Source organism: Nansenia antarctica (genome assembly GCF_963989245.1).
Source record: "Nansenia antarctica genome assembly, chromosome: 3".
In the NCBI taxonomy this organism is placed as follows: Eukaryota; Metazoa; Chordata; class Actinopteri; order Argentiniformes; family Microstomatidae; genus Nansenia; species Nansenia antarctica.
In genome coordinates, this window is record NC_137688.1 from 67,219,262 (window position 1) to 67,234,814 (window position 15,553).

The 15,553-nt window shown below is 50.3% G+C and overlaps 2 protein-coding genes across 2 annotated transcripts; both read left to right on the top strand.

Moving 5' to 3' along the window:
• Positions 1-7,457: 7,457 nt before the first annotated feature.
• LOC308153023 (histone H2B) lies at positions 7,458-7,832 on the top strand (the record flags this gene model as incomplete). The annotated part of the gene is made up of 1 exon (XM_080526109.1): positions 7,458-7,832. The coding sequence occupies one exon, from the start codon at positions 7,458-7,460 to the stop codon at positions 7,830-7,832; it is 375 nt and encodes a 124-aa protein (XP_080382235.1).
• A 3,163-nt stretch (positions 7,833-10,995) lies between these two features.
• Positions 10,996-11,631, top strand: LOC308152068 (histone H1-like; the record flags this gene model as incomplete). Its single annotated transcript, XM_080524978.1, has 1 exon — positions 10,996-11,631. One exon carries the CDS (start codon positions 10,996-10,998, stop codon positions 11,629-11,631), a length of 636 nt encoding a protein of 211 aa, XP_080381104.1.
• Between the last annotated feature and the right edge of the window lie 3,922 nt (positions 11,632-15,553).

Here is a 15,553-nt window from a genome sequence, read left to right on the forward strand (position 1 = left end):
GTAATTGATACATATGGCTTATACATGCTTGTTATGTTATGTATGCTTTCTGCCTGTTTTTAACCCTCTGTGTCAATATCGGTTGTTAAGTCGCGACGTGTTTCCGGGTCCAAAGTTGGCTGAGGCGCTGTCTTCGAAATGCCGCAATAATAATAATAATAAATTATATTTATATAGCGCTTTTCCGAGGCTCAAATACCCTGACAATATGGGGAAAACAGGAAAGTGCTGTGTCCCTTGTTGTATGAATAGATCCCAGTCTAAAAAACGATTAAACTGTCATTCTACCGCTGTAGTATACTGGTATTCTGGTGCGTAGAATTTCTGGTTTGAACCCGGAAATTGCAAAACGTCAAGTTTGACTTCAGACTTAACAACCGGATATTCAGGGCTCTCAAGTCTCACGCATTTTTTTTTTTTTTTTACTACCCCTAGTGGTAGTGGCCCTAGGCTGCAGCCTAGGTAAACCTATAATCTGCGCATGCCCCGACTCCTCCCCTATGTATTTTCACAGTGAATTTTACACACACACAGATAAAATGTTTATTGTATTGGAGGATTTTTAATGAATGCTGATAGGCGCCGACAGAATATCAGCCGCATTTTATGAATAAACAATGTTTATTTACCCACTCTGGTAGTTGAAGGCCAGCATGATGAGTTGATACTAGGCACCAATGTTATTAAATATATCCTCCGGCAGTATAAGCAATGTGATGGCTACTGGAAGGCTGTGTCTACGCCCTGTCCTGCTGGCGATCCAGAATCTGAACAGTTTCTCTCGATGCTCGCTGGTCTGAACCGTTGGCGAGGTGACGTCATACCTGACAAGATAGGCACAGTCAGGTGCAACTCAGCCGTGTGTCTTGAGCCTGGTCGGGAGTACCTGATGTGGGGCAAGCTACCCAAGTCCACTATTGTGTCTCCTGGTAGCGCTGTGATGACAGAGCCCACATCGTGTCGCTCAGCTCCAAGAGGGGTTCTGGTGGCCAGAGTTGTTACTCCTTTGTGGGGAGACGGATGGGTTCCATTGAAGCTGATCAACTCGTCCGACAGGCCCGTCTTGGTAAGACGCAATGCTAAATTGGCCGACGTCTTCTCCTGCATTGCGCTCGAGGACATGGATGAGACCGGACCTGCTGAGGTCCCACTACTCAGTTGCTGTCAAGTAACCCCGTCCATGGGATTGAGTGGGCTCGACATACACTCCTGTGACGTGTCTGAACAGTGTAGAAGCAAGATGGCTGACCTGGTTGTGTGCTACGAGGACATCTTCTCACGCCATCACCTGGATTGTGGAGAGGCAAAGGGCTTCATACATCGCATTCACCTCTCAGATCACAGGCCATTCCGGCTCCCATTCAGACGAGTGCCCCCCAGTCAGTATCAGAAGTTGCGCCAAGTACTGAGTGAGATGGAGGAGAAAGATATAATCAGGAAGTCAACCAGTGAATATGCATCTCCGTTGGTTCTTGTATGGAAAAAGAACGGAGATCTCCGTATCTGTACAGACTTTCGCTGGCTGAACAAGAGGACCCTGAAGGATGCTCACCCTCTCCCTCACCAGGCCGACTGCTTAGCTGCACTTGGAGGTAACTCCTTGTTTAGTACTATGGATCTAACCTCAGGGTTTTATAACATGCCACTACACGAGGATGACAGAAAGTACTCTGCCTTTACAACACCTATGGGCTTGTATGAGTATAATCGCCTCCCGCAGGGCCTCTGTAATAGTCCTGGGAGCTTCATGCGTATGATGACTAGCATTTTCGGAGACCAGAACTATCTGAGCTTACTGGTTTATCTGGATGATTTATTGGTGTACGCCCCTGATGAGAGGACAGCTCTGGAACGCTTGGAGATTGTGTTCAGTAGACTGCGTGGTCATAACCTGAAATTGGCCCCCAAGAAGTGTTTTTTTCTCCTGAAATCCGTCGAATTCCTCGGCCACATAATTAATGACAACGGTGTGTTGACTGATCCCAGCAAAGTTGAGAGCATCGCAAAGATGACAAGTGCTGACCTGATGGAAGCGGACGGTGTAACCCCCTCACAGAAACGAATCAGATCTTTCTTGGGGATGATCAATTATTACCAGCACTTTGTGCCTAGCTTCTCCGCTATTGCAAAGCCTCTCTTCTCTCTGTTGACGGGCCAGAAGAGAAAAGGGAAGGAGAAACAGTCCAAACAAAGGTCACAAAGCAGGAAGTTGAATTTTACTGACTGGACCCCCGAAACGGAGCAGGCTTTCCAGAAGCTGAAAACGGCGCTGGTTGAGACGGCTGTCCTGGCTCACCCTGACTTCACCCTTCATGCTGTCAACGGACACGTCCCTTGATGGCATCGGTGCTGTCCTGTCCCAGATCCAAGAGGGTGAAGACCGAGCGAGGCCAATCGCATTCGCCAGCAAGTCCCTCTCTCAGTCTCAGAGAAACTACCCAGCCCATCGGTTGGAATTCCTAGCCTTGAAGTGGAGTGTCTGTGACAAGTTCAGCCATTGGTTGAAGGGGCATGATTTCACTGTTTGGACGGACAATAATCCATTGACTCATATCATGACGAAGCCCAAGCTGGACTGCTGCGAGCAACGATGGGTGGCTAAGTTAGCGAGCTATAACTTCGACATCAAGTACATGCCAGGCCCACAGAATGTTGTCGCTGATGCCTTGAGTCGTGTGCCTTTCGTCAAGCAGAGAGTCAGTCACAGATTACTTGAAGAGCCCTACAAGAATCTCCTCTCCGAAGTCCAGGATGTGTCGAGTGCTTCTGTACAGGACGCCTTCCGGTCGTCCAATGATAGTGGTGACACTCCACGCCAGGCAGAGAGTTACGCTCAAAGTGTCCCATCACCTCTGCATGTCCACGCTCAGTCTATGGAGATGGATGAAGTGTCTGTTGTTCTACAGTCATATGACGATCTGTGGGAGGTCGGAGCAAGAACGCGCGCTGTAGCAGTCTTGCACCATTTGCCTCAGTTAGTCCCAGGTGGTCAGGACTCACTTCCTGCTTACAGTGAGAAGGAACTCCGGGATGAACAGCTCAGAGACAGGACTCTCTCTCGAGTCTTGTACTATGTGGAGAGACATCGGAGACCCTCCAGGAGAGAGAGAGATAAGGAATCAGTCACAGTCATGAGGTACCTGAAGCACTGGGAGAAACTTGTTGTGAGCAATGGGATACTCTACAGAGTCTCGAGGGATCAAGTTGTGAAGTCAAAACGCCGCCAGTATGTGATTCCTGAGTCTAAGAAAGTTGAAGTTCTGAGAGGTGTTCATGACCATGCCGGCCATCAAGGTCAGTTCAGGAGTCTTGGCTTGGCCAGACAGAGGTTCTTCTGGCTCAACCTCGACAGAGACGTAAGAGACTACGTCTGTAACTGCCAGCGGTGTATTGTCAGTAAGACTGTTGAACCTGCTGCGGGGGCGCCTTTGCAGAATATCACATCAACCAGGCCACTTCAGCTGGTTTGCATTGATTTCTGGTCAGCGGAGGACTCAAGGAACAAGTCAGTTGATGTGTTAGTTGTTACTGACCATTTTACAAGAATGGCCCAGGCATTCATTCCCCTGCAAAGATCAGTCAGCCAAACAGGTGGCGAGAGTTCTATGGGACAAGTTCTTCTGCGTCTTTGGGTTCCCAGAACGTATCCATAGCGACCAGGAAGCTAGCTTCGAGAGTCAACTAGTGAGTGAGCTGCTCAGAGTCTCCGGTGTCAGAAAGTCGCACACAACCCCGTATCACCCGATGGGTAACGGTAGTGTGGAACGTTTCAATAGAACTCTCGGTAACATGATCCGAGCGCTTGAACCAGAGGCAAAAATCAACTGGCCCAGGCGTTTGCAAACTCTGACGTTCATGTACAATAGCACAGCGCATGAGTCAACTGGCTATGCACCTTTCTATCTGATGTTCGGGCGTACTCCTCGTCTCCCTGTCGATATACTCTTCCGGACAGTCCTGAATGATCCAGCTGTCGTCAGCTACGACAAGTATCACGAAGGATCTGAGAGAAGCTATGGTCATAGCCCAGGAACATGTCATAAAAGAACAGCACCGTCACACAGAGCTCTACAACAGACGAGTGAAAGGGCCCACCATTGACGTCGGAGACCGTGTGCTGTTGGCGAACAAGAGAGAGAGAGGAAAGAGAAAGGTGGCTGACCGTTGGGAGTCTACTGTATACACTGTGGTGGATAGGAAGTGAGTAGAGGAACCGCGTTCGAGTCGGAGAGAGTGGATTCCTGTCCTGGGAGTGAGGGAGGGGAGGTTGAAGACATGGAGTATGGGGGAAGAGCTGTTCGGGAGAGGGATGTTCCCTTGACTGTTCCAGAGCCCACGGATCCCAAGGGAAGAACCCTAGAGTGGGTCACCCAGTTACCATTCCCTGACCACTCACGGACAGAGGCTACTAACACTGTAGTGTCTTCAGTCTCGTTTGCCCCTCAGAGGGTCCCCGAGCAGATGGCTGAGGAGCAAATGGTAGATCAGTCCATTAACTCTGATTCTAGATTTGTGGTTAGCGCTGATGATTGTACTGATGTTTCTGGTAACACAAATCAGACAGATGATGCTAGTGACACACAGCGTACTGACACTCTAGCTTCTGTCACACAGTGTGAACATCCTAGTACAGTCACACAGGTCAAGTCCAAGTTTGGTCGCCTTATCAAACCAGTTGACAGATTGATTTATACTATGTCAGGACAAGACATTATCCAAGACACCAGGCACGTGCCGTGAGCTTTTAGATTGGGTAAGCATAAGATATAGAAATACACGTAATTACACATACACGCTATCGGTGAACGCAGTTTCAAGGAAATGCAATTTTGATGCCCTAGAACCCGCTAATAAACTGTAGTGTCACTTTGTGATCAGATTACCAAAAAAAAAAAAAAAGTTGCCAGTTTCGACTATATCAGGGGTGCTCATTGTTCAAAGATCTTTTCAAGTAGCCAACCTACTGAAATCTACAAGTCCAGTTTCAACATCGCACACGCACACACGCACAACACAGACACACACCGTTTCCATCCTCCATAGTAAACACAACACACTTTCTTTTCACACTTTGTCACACAGGCACTTGACATCACATCACAGACCCTCCCTCTCAAAGTACTCAAACCATATAAACAAGCACAGATCGCCACCAGCCTCGCGAATCATATACATCATATAAACCGCTCATACCAGGCTTGCTGTAGCCGCTGGCGACTCTCCCTTTCTGGGTCAGTGTGAACATCGGTGAGCGAGCGGCCGGGCGGCCTTTAGCCAGTAGTTGTGTTTTTCCAGTCCAGTCCTGTCTACGAAATCCCTTTAGGTCGCTGACAGTAATGTCCATATTCACAAAATCAAGCAAGTTATCCTTATTGATTATTATTATTTAGATCGTTTGAGCTAGCTGGCATAAGCTATTCTGCCGGGCGAGAGGTGAAATGTTAAGTGAACTTGAAAGTGATAAGAGCCAATCAGTAGCTCTTATCGGAATGAAAGACCTACTCTGATTGGCTGTAAGCATGCTTACCCTGGTCACATTAAACAGCGAGTTGAGGCATCGGAAAAAAATTAAAAAGACATTTTCACGCATTCGAATGTACGCGAGGGAAAGCAGAGAGCGGAGTGCTTATATGCAAAGCAGAGTAGGGAGTGCTTTACTCCTACAGGTGGCGCTAAAAATGCAACGTCAAAATGAATGACTCCTGCTGCCCTGGGACCTAAAATACGACTTTTTTAATGAAAACAAACAAACGGTTACATGCACTTTTATTTTAATATTTTCCTTTTTTCTTTTTTCGTTGGGTAAGCACTGCTTACCCTGCTTATATGGACGGCACGTCCCTGCAAGACACTAAGTCAAACATTCGAGCTGTTTGTAGGTCAGTGTTCCAGGCTTTCCACAGTTAGATAAGCCGAAGCTCAGTTCAGTGCATGTATACACTGTGCACACTGACATCCTATGACATATAGGTTTGTTCGTTATTCTGATTGTTTCATAAGAGGTTGTGGCCTCTTGAAGGCTAGTAATACACAGTGAAAAAAGGGTCTTGTGGGGTGTAGAACGCATCCTACCGCCAGTAGTTGGTTGGAGAGATAGTTTACCTCTCTTTCCACTTCATCCTTATAGGATACTTTTCAAGTTGGCTGTCCTGTCCTTTGGCGGCCCTATGTAATAGTGTAAAAAGTAAAAAGTAGTATTTAAATGTATAGTTGCTGCTCAAGGTTGGCGAAATTCAGGGGAGATGGGTGTAACAGAGTTGGGAATGTATGTTTAGTTGTGGTGAATGTAGATGAGTTTCGCCGTGCTTGAGCAGCCCTGGTTGTTGTTGGAGCCCCCTTTGGAGTTTGGGTGTACTGCAGGTCTGCGCGTTCTTTTGTCCTTCTGTTGTTGCCGTACTTACGGTGGTACCAGAATATGGCTGCCATCTTAATGGGTATGTGCGCGATGTAAAATGCTCCTCGTGTTTTGTTGTTTGTGTGGAGAATCTTGTAATGTAGGGTGAAAATGTTGGTGTAGTACTGTGCTGTTTGTTTTTACATGTATTGTGATGATGTGATGTATTGTGATGATGTGAAACAGAACATTTATTGTATGTCATTTTGAATGCGCAGATTCACAAGAGTTGCAGACCAGAGGAAGATTTGTGTTTTATATGTCTTCCATGCAGGTATGTTGCTCCACATGTTGTTTGTAATTGTTATTTGTAATGTTTGAGGGAAATTTGTGTTCTTTCTGTAAACAAATTATTCTGATGTGAAATATACATACACGGTGGGACAACCAGAATATGGCTGCCATCTTAATGGATTCACAAGAGTTGCAGACCAGAGGAAGATTTGTGTTTTATATGTCTTCCATGCAGATCAATACAAATAATTGGTTGAAAGAAGTTTGCCTGTTTGACCATCGTTACACATGTTTCAATGTTTCAATGACGGAGGTAAAAGAAGAATAGATGTGAACACAGGAAAGGTGTCGACACTGGATCTCACATTGGTTAATAATAATAACTGCTGCCATATGGAAGCCAATAAAAAAGGAGACAAGAGGAAGACACCTCCATGTTGTGGGTAGTGAGAAAAACAGGGGAGGAAATAGAAAAGAGGGGGGAGTAATGACAAGACGAGGAATCGGACACAGTAACTTGAACAGAACATTCCACATTATAGGACGCATCCAAGAAGATGAGGAAGAAGAAAGTGAAAAAACACCACGGCAACCGGACAGCAGAGTGGTAAAGCAGCGTAATGGATGTGTGGGGGAGGAGACTTAGGAGCCCGCGCGCGCGCAGATCATTTATGTGTCCGCGAGGCAAGCGTATGTTTGTTGAGTGCCTGAGTCAAGCTCGAAAGCGTGTGTCAGCAGCCGCCTAATTTGCATAGCTCCCCCTTCATATATCGGGTAGGTGACCACAGCCCCGCCATTCGTTCCTGAAAAGAAACGAGCCATCATCAACATGCCCGAGCCAGCGAAGTCAGCGCCCAAGAAGGGCTCCAAGAAAGCCGTCACCAAGACCGCAGGCAAAACCGGCAAGAAGCGCAGAAAGTCCAGGAAGGAGAGCTATGCCATCTACGTGTACAAGGTCCTGAAACAGGTCCACCCCGACACCGGCATCTCCTCCAAGGCCATGGGAATCATGAACTCCTTTGTCAACGACATCTTCGAGCGCATCGCCGGTGAGTCTTCTCGCCTGGCCCACTACAACAAGCGGTCTACCATCACCTCCAGGGAGATCCAGACCGCCGTGCGTCTGCTGCTCCCCGGTGAGCTGGCCAAGCACGCGGTGTCCGAGGGCACCAAGGCCGTGACCAAGTACACCAGCTCCAAGTAGTAGCGCTTCTGCCTGCTCCACTAACCCCAAAGGCTCTTTTAAGAGCCACCCACCCTTTCAACATAAGACTAATTCCATAGCGGGTTGATCTCGCGTGCTACAATGTTGTAGTACTTGAACGTGCAGGTGATCTCGCCACACTTTCTCCCTCCTGTCTGTCAAATGAACGGGTAACTAAGCTGTGCACGCATGGCCAATATATATTGTTTAATATTACTGGGGAATCACCCATCATATATAACCACGATATTAAGATAAATCACATTTAAATCACCATGGAGGTCCTCATTTAACACCCTAAACTGCACAAGTGGCACCGGAACAGCCAACTGAATGTCCTTTCTGTAGATTGTTCTAGCAGTTAGGTGCACAGGAATTAAAAGCGGATTTATCCAATTTAGTGGGGAGCCTCAAGAGCTAACCAAGTCTGAGAACTTAAACACAGATGAACTTCATTACCCTGAATTGTAATAATGAGATTAGGTAAGTAGGGCCTGGAGGACTTTACAGTGGGGGAAATAAGTATTCAACATGTTTAACTTAACATATTGCTATTGCATCTATTCACATGACATTAAGACCAGACATGATATCAACTCAATAAGACCATACAGATGAAGCAATGGTAATAATCCACTGTAGCAATAAAGGGGATGACACAGGCAAGAAGTATTGAACTCTAACTGAAATTTAGTTCAGCCTCATTCCAGTGATGGCTTCGAGATGCTTCAAGATGCTTCGAGATGCTCGCTGTATGAAAGTGAGTGATGAGGATTTTAGCCGTTCTTCAACACTGAGTCTTTAAGTCTTGAAGATTCTGGGGGTCTGCTGGTGAATATTGATCTTCAGTGGCTTCCACACGTTTTATATTGGATTTAAGCTGCCGGTTGACAGTCCAACACCTTTACTTCCTCCCTCTGGAACCAGCTGAGATGTTTTGGATCTTTGTCCTGCTGGGAGACCAGGAGCATCTTCCCTGGTCTTCTGGGTTCCACCAGAGCTCCACCGTGTGAAGAGAAGCAGCCCAACGCCGTGACGCATCAACCTCCCAACTTCACTGTAGGTATGTAGGAACTTTTTTCAGGAATGTTACAGTTTCTTTAGCTGTGTAGTTTGATTAACTTAATACCAATGTCTGGTCTTAATGTAATGTGAATAGCTGCAATATAAATATGTTGAATTACAACAATTATTGATGTGTTGAATACTTATTTCCCCCACTATAAAAGGGAGTAATGAAGAGGGAGAAGTTGTTTAGCAAACATCTTTATCCAACGTGACTTGGAACCCTAACCCTAACACCAAATACATTTGACGTAAGTGAATCATCAGATACATGTTTCTGTGATTTGGTAAGTAACATAGATTTTGTCTTTCCAGAATTACAAACAAAGTGAATGCAGACTGTAGCTCAGAAAGAGCCTGGTCAGTCATGGGGGTAATAGCCTACTGTACAACAGTGTCATCAGCATATCAATACCCTTTACAATTATTTACAGATAATCTAATCCAAAGGACTAAATCACACTTTCAATATAAAATCTCCATTGATGCTTTTTAGTTTGGGACAAACCTTAAGCCTTGTCTGTGAAACCAGCCCACTATGTCTTAACTCTATTCAGTAATGTTCAAACCTTCTATAGAAGGGTTAGGGTTAGGAAGCATGAAGCCTGATCCAGGTCTATTTCAGACAACCTCTGAATGGGTAGGTAATGGTCGACCATATCTAATGCATTGGAGAGATCTATAAATAAAGCAACACAATGTTGTTGTTTTTCTGATCTAGGCAATCATATCATCCCGATGACATTAGGCTGGCGAAATGTGTGACAGGTGTGTGCAACGACTTGGAGTGGTCCAGCTTGATAGCTTTATTAGGCCTGTGTTTCCCTTTAACTTGACGACCCATTTGTTTATGAATTTCTGCATCTGTGCACACTTGGTCCTCTTTCAACCTGTTTCATTTATATTTTCGTTTTATGTGAAGTACGCTGTAACTTGTTTTGGGGAAAAAAGTGCTACATAAATAAAGCGTTTATTAGCGAGAGATTGATGCAACTGTAAGGCTGTAGGCCTACGTAGTCCATTATAGTACTACTCTTAGGTCGTTGATATGTTCGTCGTCTTCATTGTCGGACATTTCATATTCAGGATGAACACAATGTTGTTCAAGACGGACAACACAAGTCACAGGGAACGAATCAACCATTTATCGTGTCAGTGATATGCTGGTAATATGGCAATTGATTGTGGAGACTTCCTCACAGGAGACATGTCTTGTCCATGAAGATGGGGGGAAGTTAGACAAACAACTCGCCTGCCTGCCTTCATTTATTATTATTTTTACAAACAAAGTTATGATCGCAATTTTAAGGCTAGTTACTATCTAGTTTAGTAGCCGAACATATTCATCATAAGACTGCTGATATACATCCTCGACACGGACGACACACGTCTCAAAATATCATCGTGTCAGGATTAAAATGCTGGTGATAATATCGCAATTTATTCCTCAGAGTAAACATGCAACAATCATAGTCTAACTATGGCTTTCACCTGTCTTGTCTAGATTTAATAGGAGGGAGAGGGACACCATCTGAAAAATCACCTATAGGGACAAGCTCTCAGCCCCATCCCCGCGACTGTGTTTCACGACCACCAAAAGAGCTAACACCCCGCACCACATCGGGGGACCCTCAACCTTTGTACTCCCTTACCAGACAACCTGGCTACCTGGACAACGAGTGCTGGTCCCAATCGTATGCAATTTAAGACACTTTATGAGACAAATAACACAGGAAAAGCTGTGCGCACCGCTCCCTCCGACAGTGGAACGGTGGGGTTTTGAGAGAGTCACAACAAAACACACGAAGCCTTCGCGGCTCACATTACTTTATTCTAAACGGAGGCAAGTCTGCTCGCTGGCCCGTTTGCATTTGGACCTCAACTCGGCACCACTGGTGACTTTTAGCCCGTTATTCGCGAGGAGAAAACACAGGCGCCCGAACATTTCGGCAGCAGACTGCTGAGCAGGGATGGTTGAGTCTGCACGGTTCTCATGCCGCGTTTAAGGACAGCCCCCTGCTCCGGGTTGAGCTTCATTCTCACAGAGCAGCTTTGCAGACTAGTTGGTTTACCGGAACGAACGAGACTTTCTACAGACATGGCAGAAGTCGCACCAGCAGCAGCCCCCGCGCCGGCCAAGGCACCTAAGAAGAAGGCAGCAGCCAGGCCCAAGAAAGCAGCTGGCCCCAGCGTTGGCGAGCTCATCGTGACGGCCTTGTCCGCATCCAAGGAGAGGAGCGGTGTTTCTCTGGCCGCGCTCAAGAAGGCGCTGTCGGCCGGTGGCTACGACGTGGAGAAGAACAACTCCCGCGTCAAGGTCGCCGTCAAGACCCTCGTCACCAAGGGCACTCTGCTCCAGCTCAAGGGCACCGGGGCCTCCGGCTCTTTCAAGCTCAACAAACAGGCTGTCGTGGCGGCCAAGAAGCCGGCGAAGAAAGCCGCCACCCCGAAACCCAAGAAGGCGGCCACAAAGAAGCCCGTCGCTGCCAAGAAGTCTCCCAAGAAGGCAAAGAAACCCGCCGTGGCCAAGAAGTCTCCCAAGAAGGCAAAGAAGCCCGCGGCAGTCACCAAGAAGGCCACCAAGAGCCCCAAGAAAGTCAAGAAGGCCACACCGGTCAAGAAGGCTCCGGCTAAGAGCCCCAAAAAGGCCGTCAAGGCAGCCAAGCCCAAGGTAGCCAAACCCAAAACGGTGAAGCCCAAGGCAAAGAAGGCAGCCCCAAAGAAGAAGTTGTAGTGACTACATTATGGGTTCATGTTCTCCTCTTACTGTTGGTTGTGTAGTGGGAGGGAACCAGTTCTGGCACTAGGGGCAGAGGGGAAGATTATTAACGTTGCACCTTCCTGTTTAGAGACAAGAGTTTTGGTGATCTATTTTCTGGTCCTGTACTGAGAGTACAAGTTGTTATTTTGATTAAACAGTTATCATTACGTTGCCTACGTCTTTCCTTTTTCCTCCGGCACTACACTGGTGACCCCCGACGTGGATTTTTGTTAACGTAATTGTGTACAAAAACCAGCGAGCGAACATTACAATCCTGCAAAATGTCCGGGCGAGGAAGACGTTCAAACCAGCGGCAGCCATCACCATCCCCTGTCAGGGTAACGCGTGGTGCGCACACTCCCACTCTCAAGCTACCAGAGTTCTGGGACTCAACGCCTGCTGCATGGTTTGCTATTGTAGAGGCACATTTCAACAAAAGTGACATCGATGACGACGACGACCGGTACAACCATGCTGTGGCAATGTTGGGCAGCTCCACCGCAGCTCGAGTGGTAGGTTTTTTGTCTGCTCCCCCGACGACGAACAAATATGAGCGCCTCAAGGCCCTGCTTCTAGAGACATTTGAACTGTCCACTGCGGAGAGGGTGCGGCGCCTATTTGCCATGTCGGACTTGGGTGACGAGAGGCCTTCTGCGCGCATGGAGAGGATGCTAAACCTGCTCGGTACAGAAGACCCCATGATCCTCTTCACAGAGCTGTTCATGCGCACATTGCCAGCTCAAGTTAGGATGGCGCTGGCCAACACCGCCATCATGGAGCCCCGCGCCCTGGCCAGGGAGGCGGACCGGTTCGTCTTGGCCATGCCTCAACGGTCCCCCGACCTGCTCGCTCCCGCGGCCGCCCCGCCACCCGACCGTCGCAGGAGAGCGAAGGATGACGCCAGACCTTCTGGCCAGCAGGGTAACGCTGCGGGCCATTGTTTCTACCACGCCACTTTTGGCGCCAAGGCCAAACGGTGCCGCTCACCCTGCACCTTCGGACCGACGGGAAACGGCGGGGCCGGCACTCAGTAGTGGCCCTGAGCGCTGGCGTCAACAACAGGCTGCTCTTCATACAAGACACCGCCTCTGGTCGCAGTTTCCTTTGTGACACAGGTGCCCAGTGGAGCATCATTCCGGCAGAGAGATCGGATGTGGCGAAGGAGGAGCGTGGTCCGCAGTTGGCAGGCGCGGACGGCACACCTATCTGCTCTTATGGCACTAGGGCGGTGGACGTGTGCTTCGGAGGGCAATGCTTTTCGTGGGATTTTGTCATAGCGGCTGTCACATTTCCCCTCCTTGGTGCGGATTTTCTGTGCGCCCACAACCTGTTGGTGGACGTGGGGAACAGGCGCCTGGTCAACTCACAGACTTTCGCTTCCTTCGCCTGTACGCAGGGGGAGGCGGTCTACAGCGGGTGGTCCAATACGCTCGCCGAAAGTGACCAGTACCTTCGGCTGCTCGCCGAATTCCCCGACCTTACCAAGCCCACCTTCTCCGCGCCCACGGTGAAACACGGAGTGGAGCACCACATCGAGACCGAGGGGCCTCCCCTCCACGCCAGGGCCAGGCGCCTCAACCCGGAGAAGCTGGCCATCGCCAGGGCGGAGTTTGCGCATATGGAGCAGGTGGGCATCGTTCGGCGCTCGAGCAGCCCCTGGGCGTCTCCCCTGCACATCGTCCCTAAGTCAGACGGCGGGTGGCGCCCATGTGGGGACTACCGCCGCCTCAACGACGCGTCCAAGCCTGACCGCTACCCGGTCCCACATGTCCAGGACTTTTCAGCGAACCTGGCAGGCAAACGCTTCTTCTCCAAAGTGGACCTGGTACGGGGGTACCATCAGGTGCCGGTGCACCCCGAGGACGTCCCTAAGACGGCCGTAATCACGCCATTTGGACTCTTCGAGTTTCTGCGGATGCCGTTCGGCCTGAAGAACGCGGCGCAGACCTTCCAACGCCTCATGCACTCGGTGCTCCGGGACCTACCATTCCTCTTCGTCTACTTGGATGACATCCTCGTCGCAAGCACCACGGAGGAGGAGCACCTGTCCCACCTCCGGGCCCTTTTCACACGGCTCAGCCAACATGGGCTGATTGTCAATCCGGCGAAGTGTGAGTTCGGACGGAACACCATCGACTTTCTCGGGCACCGGGTCTCCGCAGAGGGGGTGACCCCCCTCCCCTCGAAGGTGGAAGCTGTCGCTGCTTTCCCGCGCCCCAGCACAATCAGCGAGCTCAAGGGGTTCATCGGGATGGTAACCTTCTACTATCGCTTCCTCCACCACATCGCTCACATCCTGCGGCCTCTGTACGATGCCCTGAAGGGCAAGACTCTGAAGCAGCCGGTGGACTGGACGGCGGAGCGTGTCAAAGCCTTTCAGGACACCAAGGCGGCCCTGGCCCGCGCTGCCATGTTGGCCCACCCCTCGCCCTCGGCACCCACTGCTCTCACCACGGACGCCTCTGACTTTGCTGTGGGAGCGGTGTACGAACAGTGGGTTGGGGACGCCTGGCAGCCTCTTGCATTCTTCAGCCGCCAGCTGTCTCCCAGAGAGCAAAGGTACAGCACATTCGACAGGGAGCTCCTCGGGCTGTGGCTTGCTGTCAGACACTTCCGTTTTTTACTTGAGGGCCGCGAGTTTACGGCCTACGTGGACCACTAGCCACTCACGCACGCCATGTCCAAGGTGGCGGAGCCGTGGTCCGACCGCCAACAGCGCCAGCTCGCCTACATATCCGAGTTCACCACAGACATCCAGCACGTTGCTGGGAAGTCCAACCAGGTCGCGGATTGTCTCTCCAGGGCGGTGGTTGGTGCGGTCCAACTGGGTTTGGACTACGCGCGCATGGCTGCAGACCAGGCCGCCGACCCCGCCGTCCAGGCTCTCAAGTTGTCGGACACAGGACTGCGCCTAGAAGAGGTGGTTTTCGGTGACGCAGGGGCCACGCTCCTGTGCGACGTCTCCATGGGTCAGCCACGACCGGTGGTCCCCGCCAACTGGAGGCGCCCCGCCTTCGAGGCGATACACGGCTTGTCTCACCCTGGTAGGAAACCGTCCTCACGGCTGGTGTCAGAGAAATTCGTCTGGCATGGGCTCAAGAGGGATGTGAGGGCCTGGGTAGACACGTGCATCGCCTGCCAGCGCGCCAAGGTGCATCGACACGTCAAGGCCCCCCTGGAGCAGTTCTCTGTGCCTGAGCGGAGGTTCGATCATGTAAACGTGGACCTGGTAGGGCCGCTGCCCCCCTCGCACGGATACACCTATCTCTTTACCATGGTGGACAGGACGACTCGCTGGCCGGAGGCAGTTCCGCTCTCCTCAACGACAGCCCCCGACCTGGCCCGGGCGTTCATCGCGGTGTGGGTCTCCCGCTACGGCACCCCTGCTGATCTCTCCTCTGACCGTGGCTCACAGTTTACTTCAGAGCTGTGGGCAGCGGTGGCGGAGAATCTGGGGGTCAAGCTCCACCGCACGACCGCCTATCACCCGCAGGCGAACGGGCTCTGTGAGCGTTTCCATCGATCCATGAAGGCCGCCCTTCGAGCCAGCCTCACGGACAGCGACTGGCTTGACAAGCTGCCGTGGGTCATGCTGGGGCTCAGGACAGCGCCTAAGGAGGACCTCCAGTCGTCGTCCGCTGAGCTGGTGTTTGGACAGCCGCTGCGGGTCCCCGGTGACTTCATTCCCAAGTCAACGGAGCCTTGGTCCGCCGCCGCTCAGCGCGCCTCCCTGCTGGACAGCGCCAGGACCTTCGTCCCGGTCCCGACTACGCAGCATGGTGTCCCTACTTCGAGGGTGCCCCCGGAGCTGCACTCAGCGAGGTTCGTTTTCATTCGTCATGATGGCCACAGGACTCCACTACGTCCTCCTTATGACGGGCCTTTCCGTGTCATC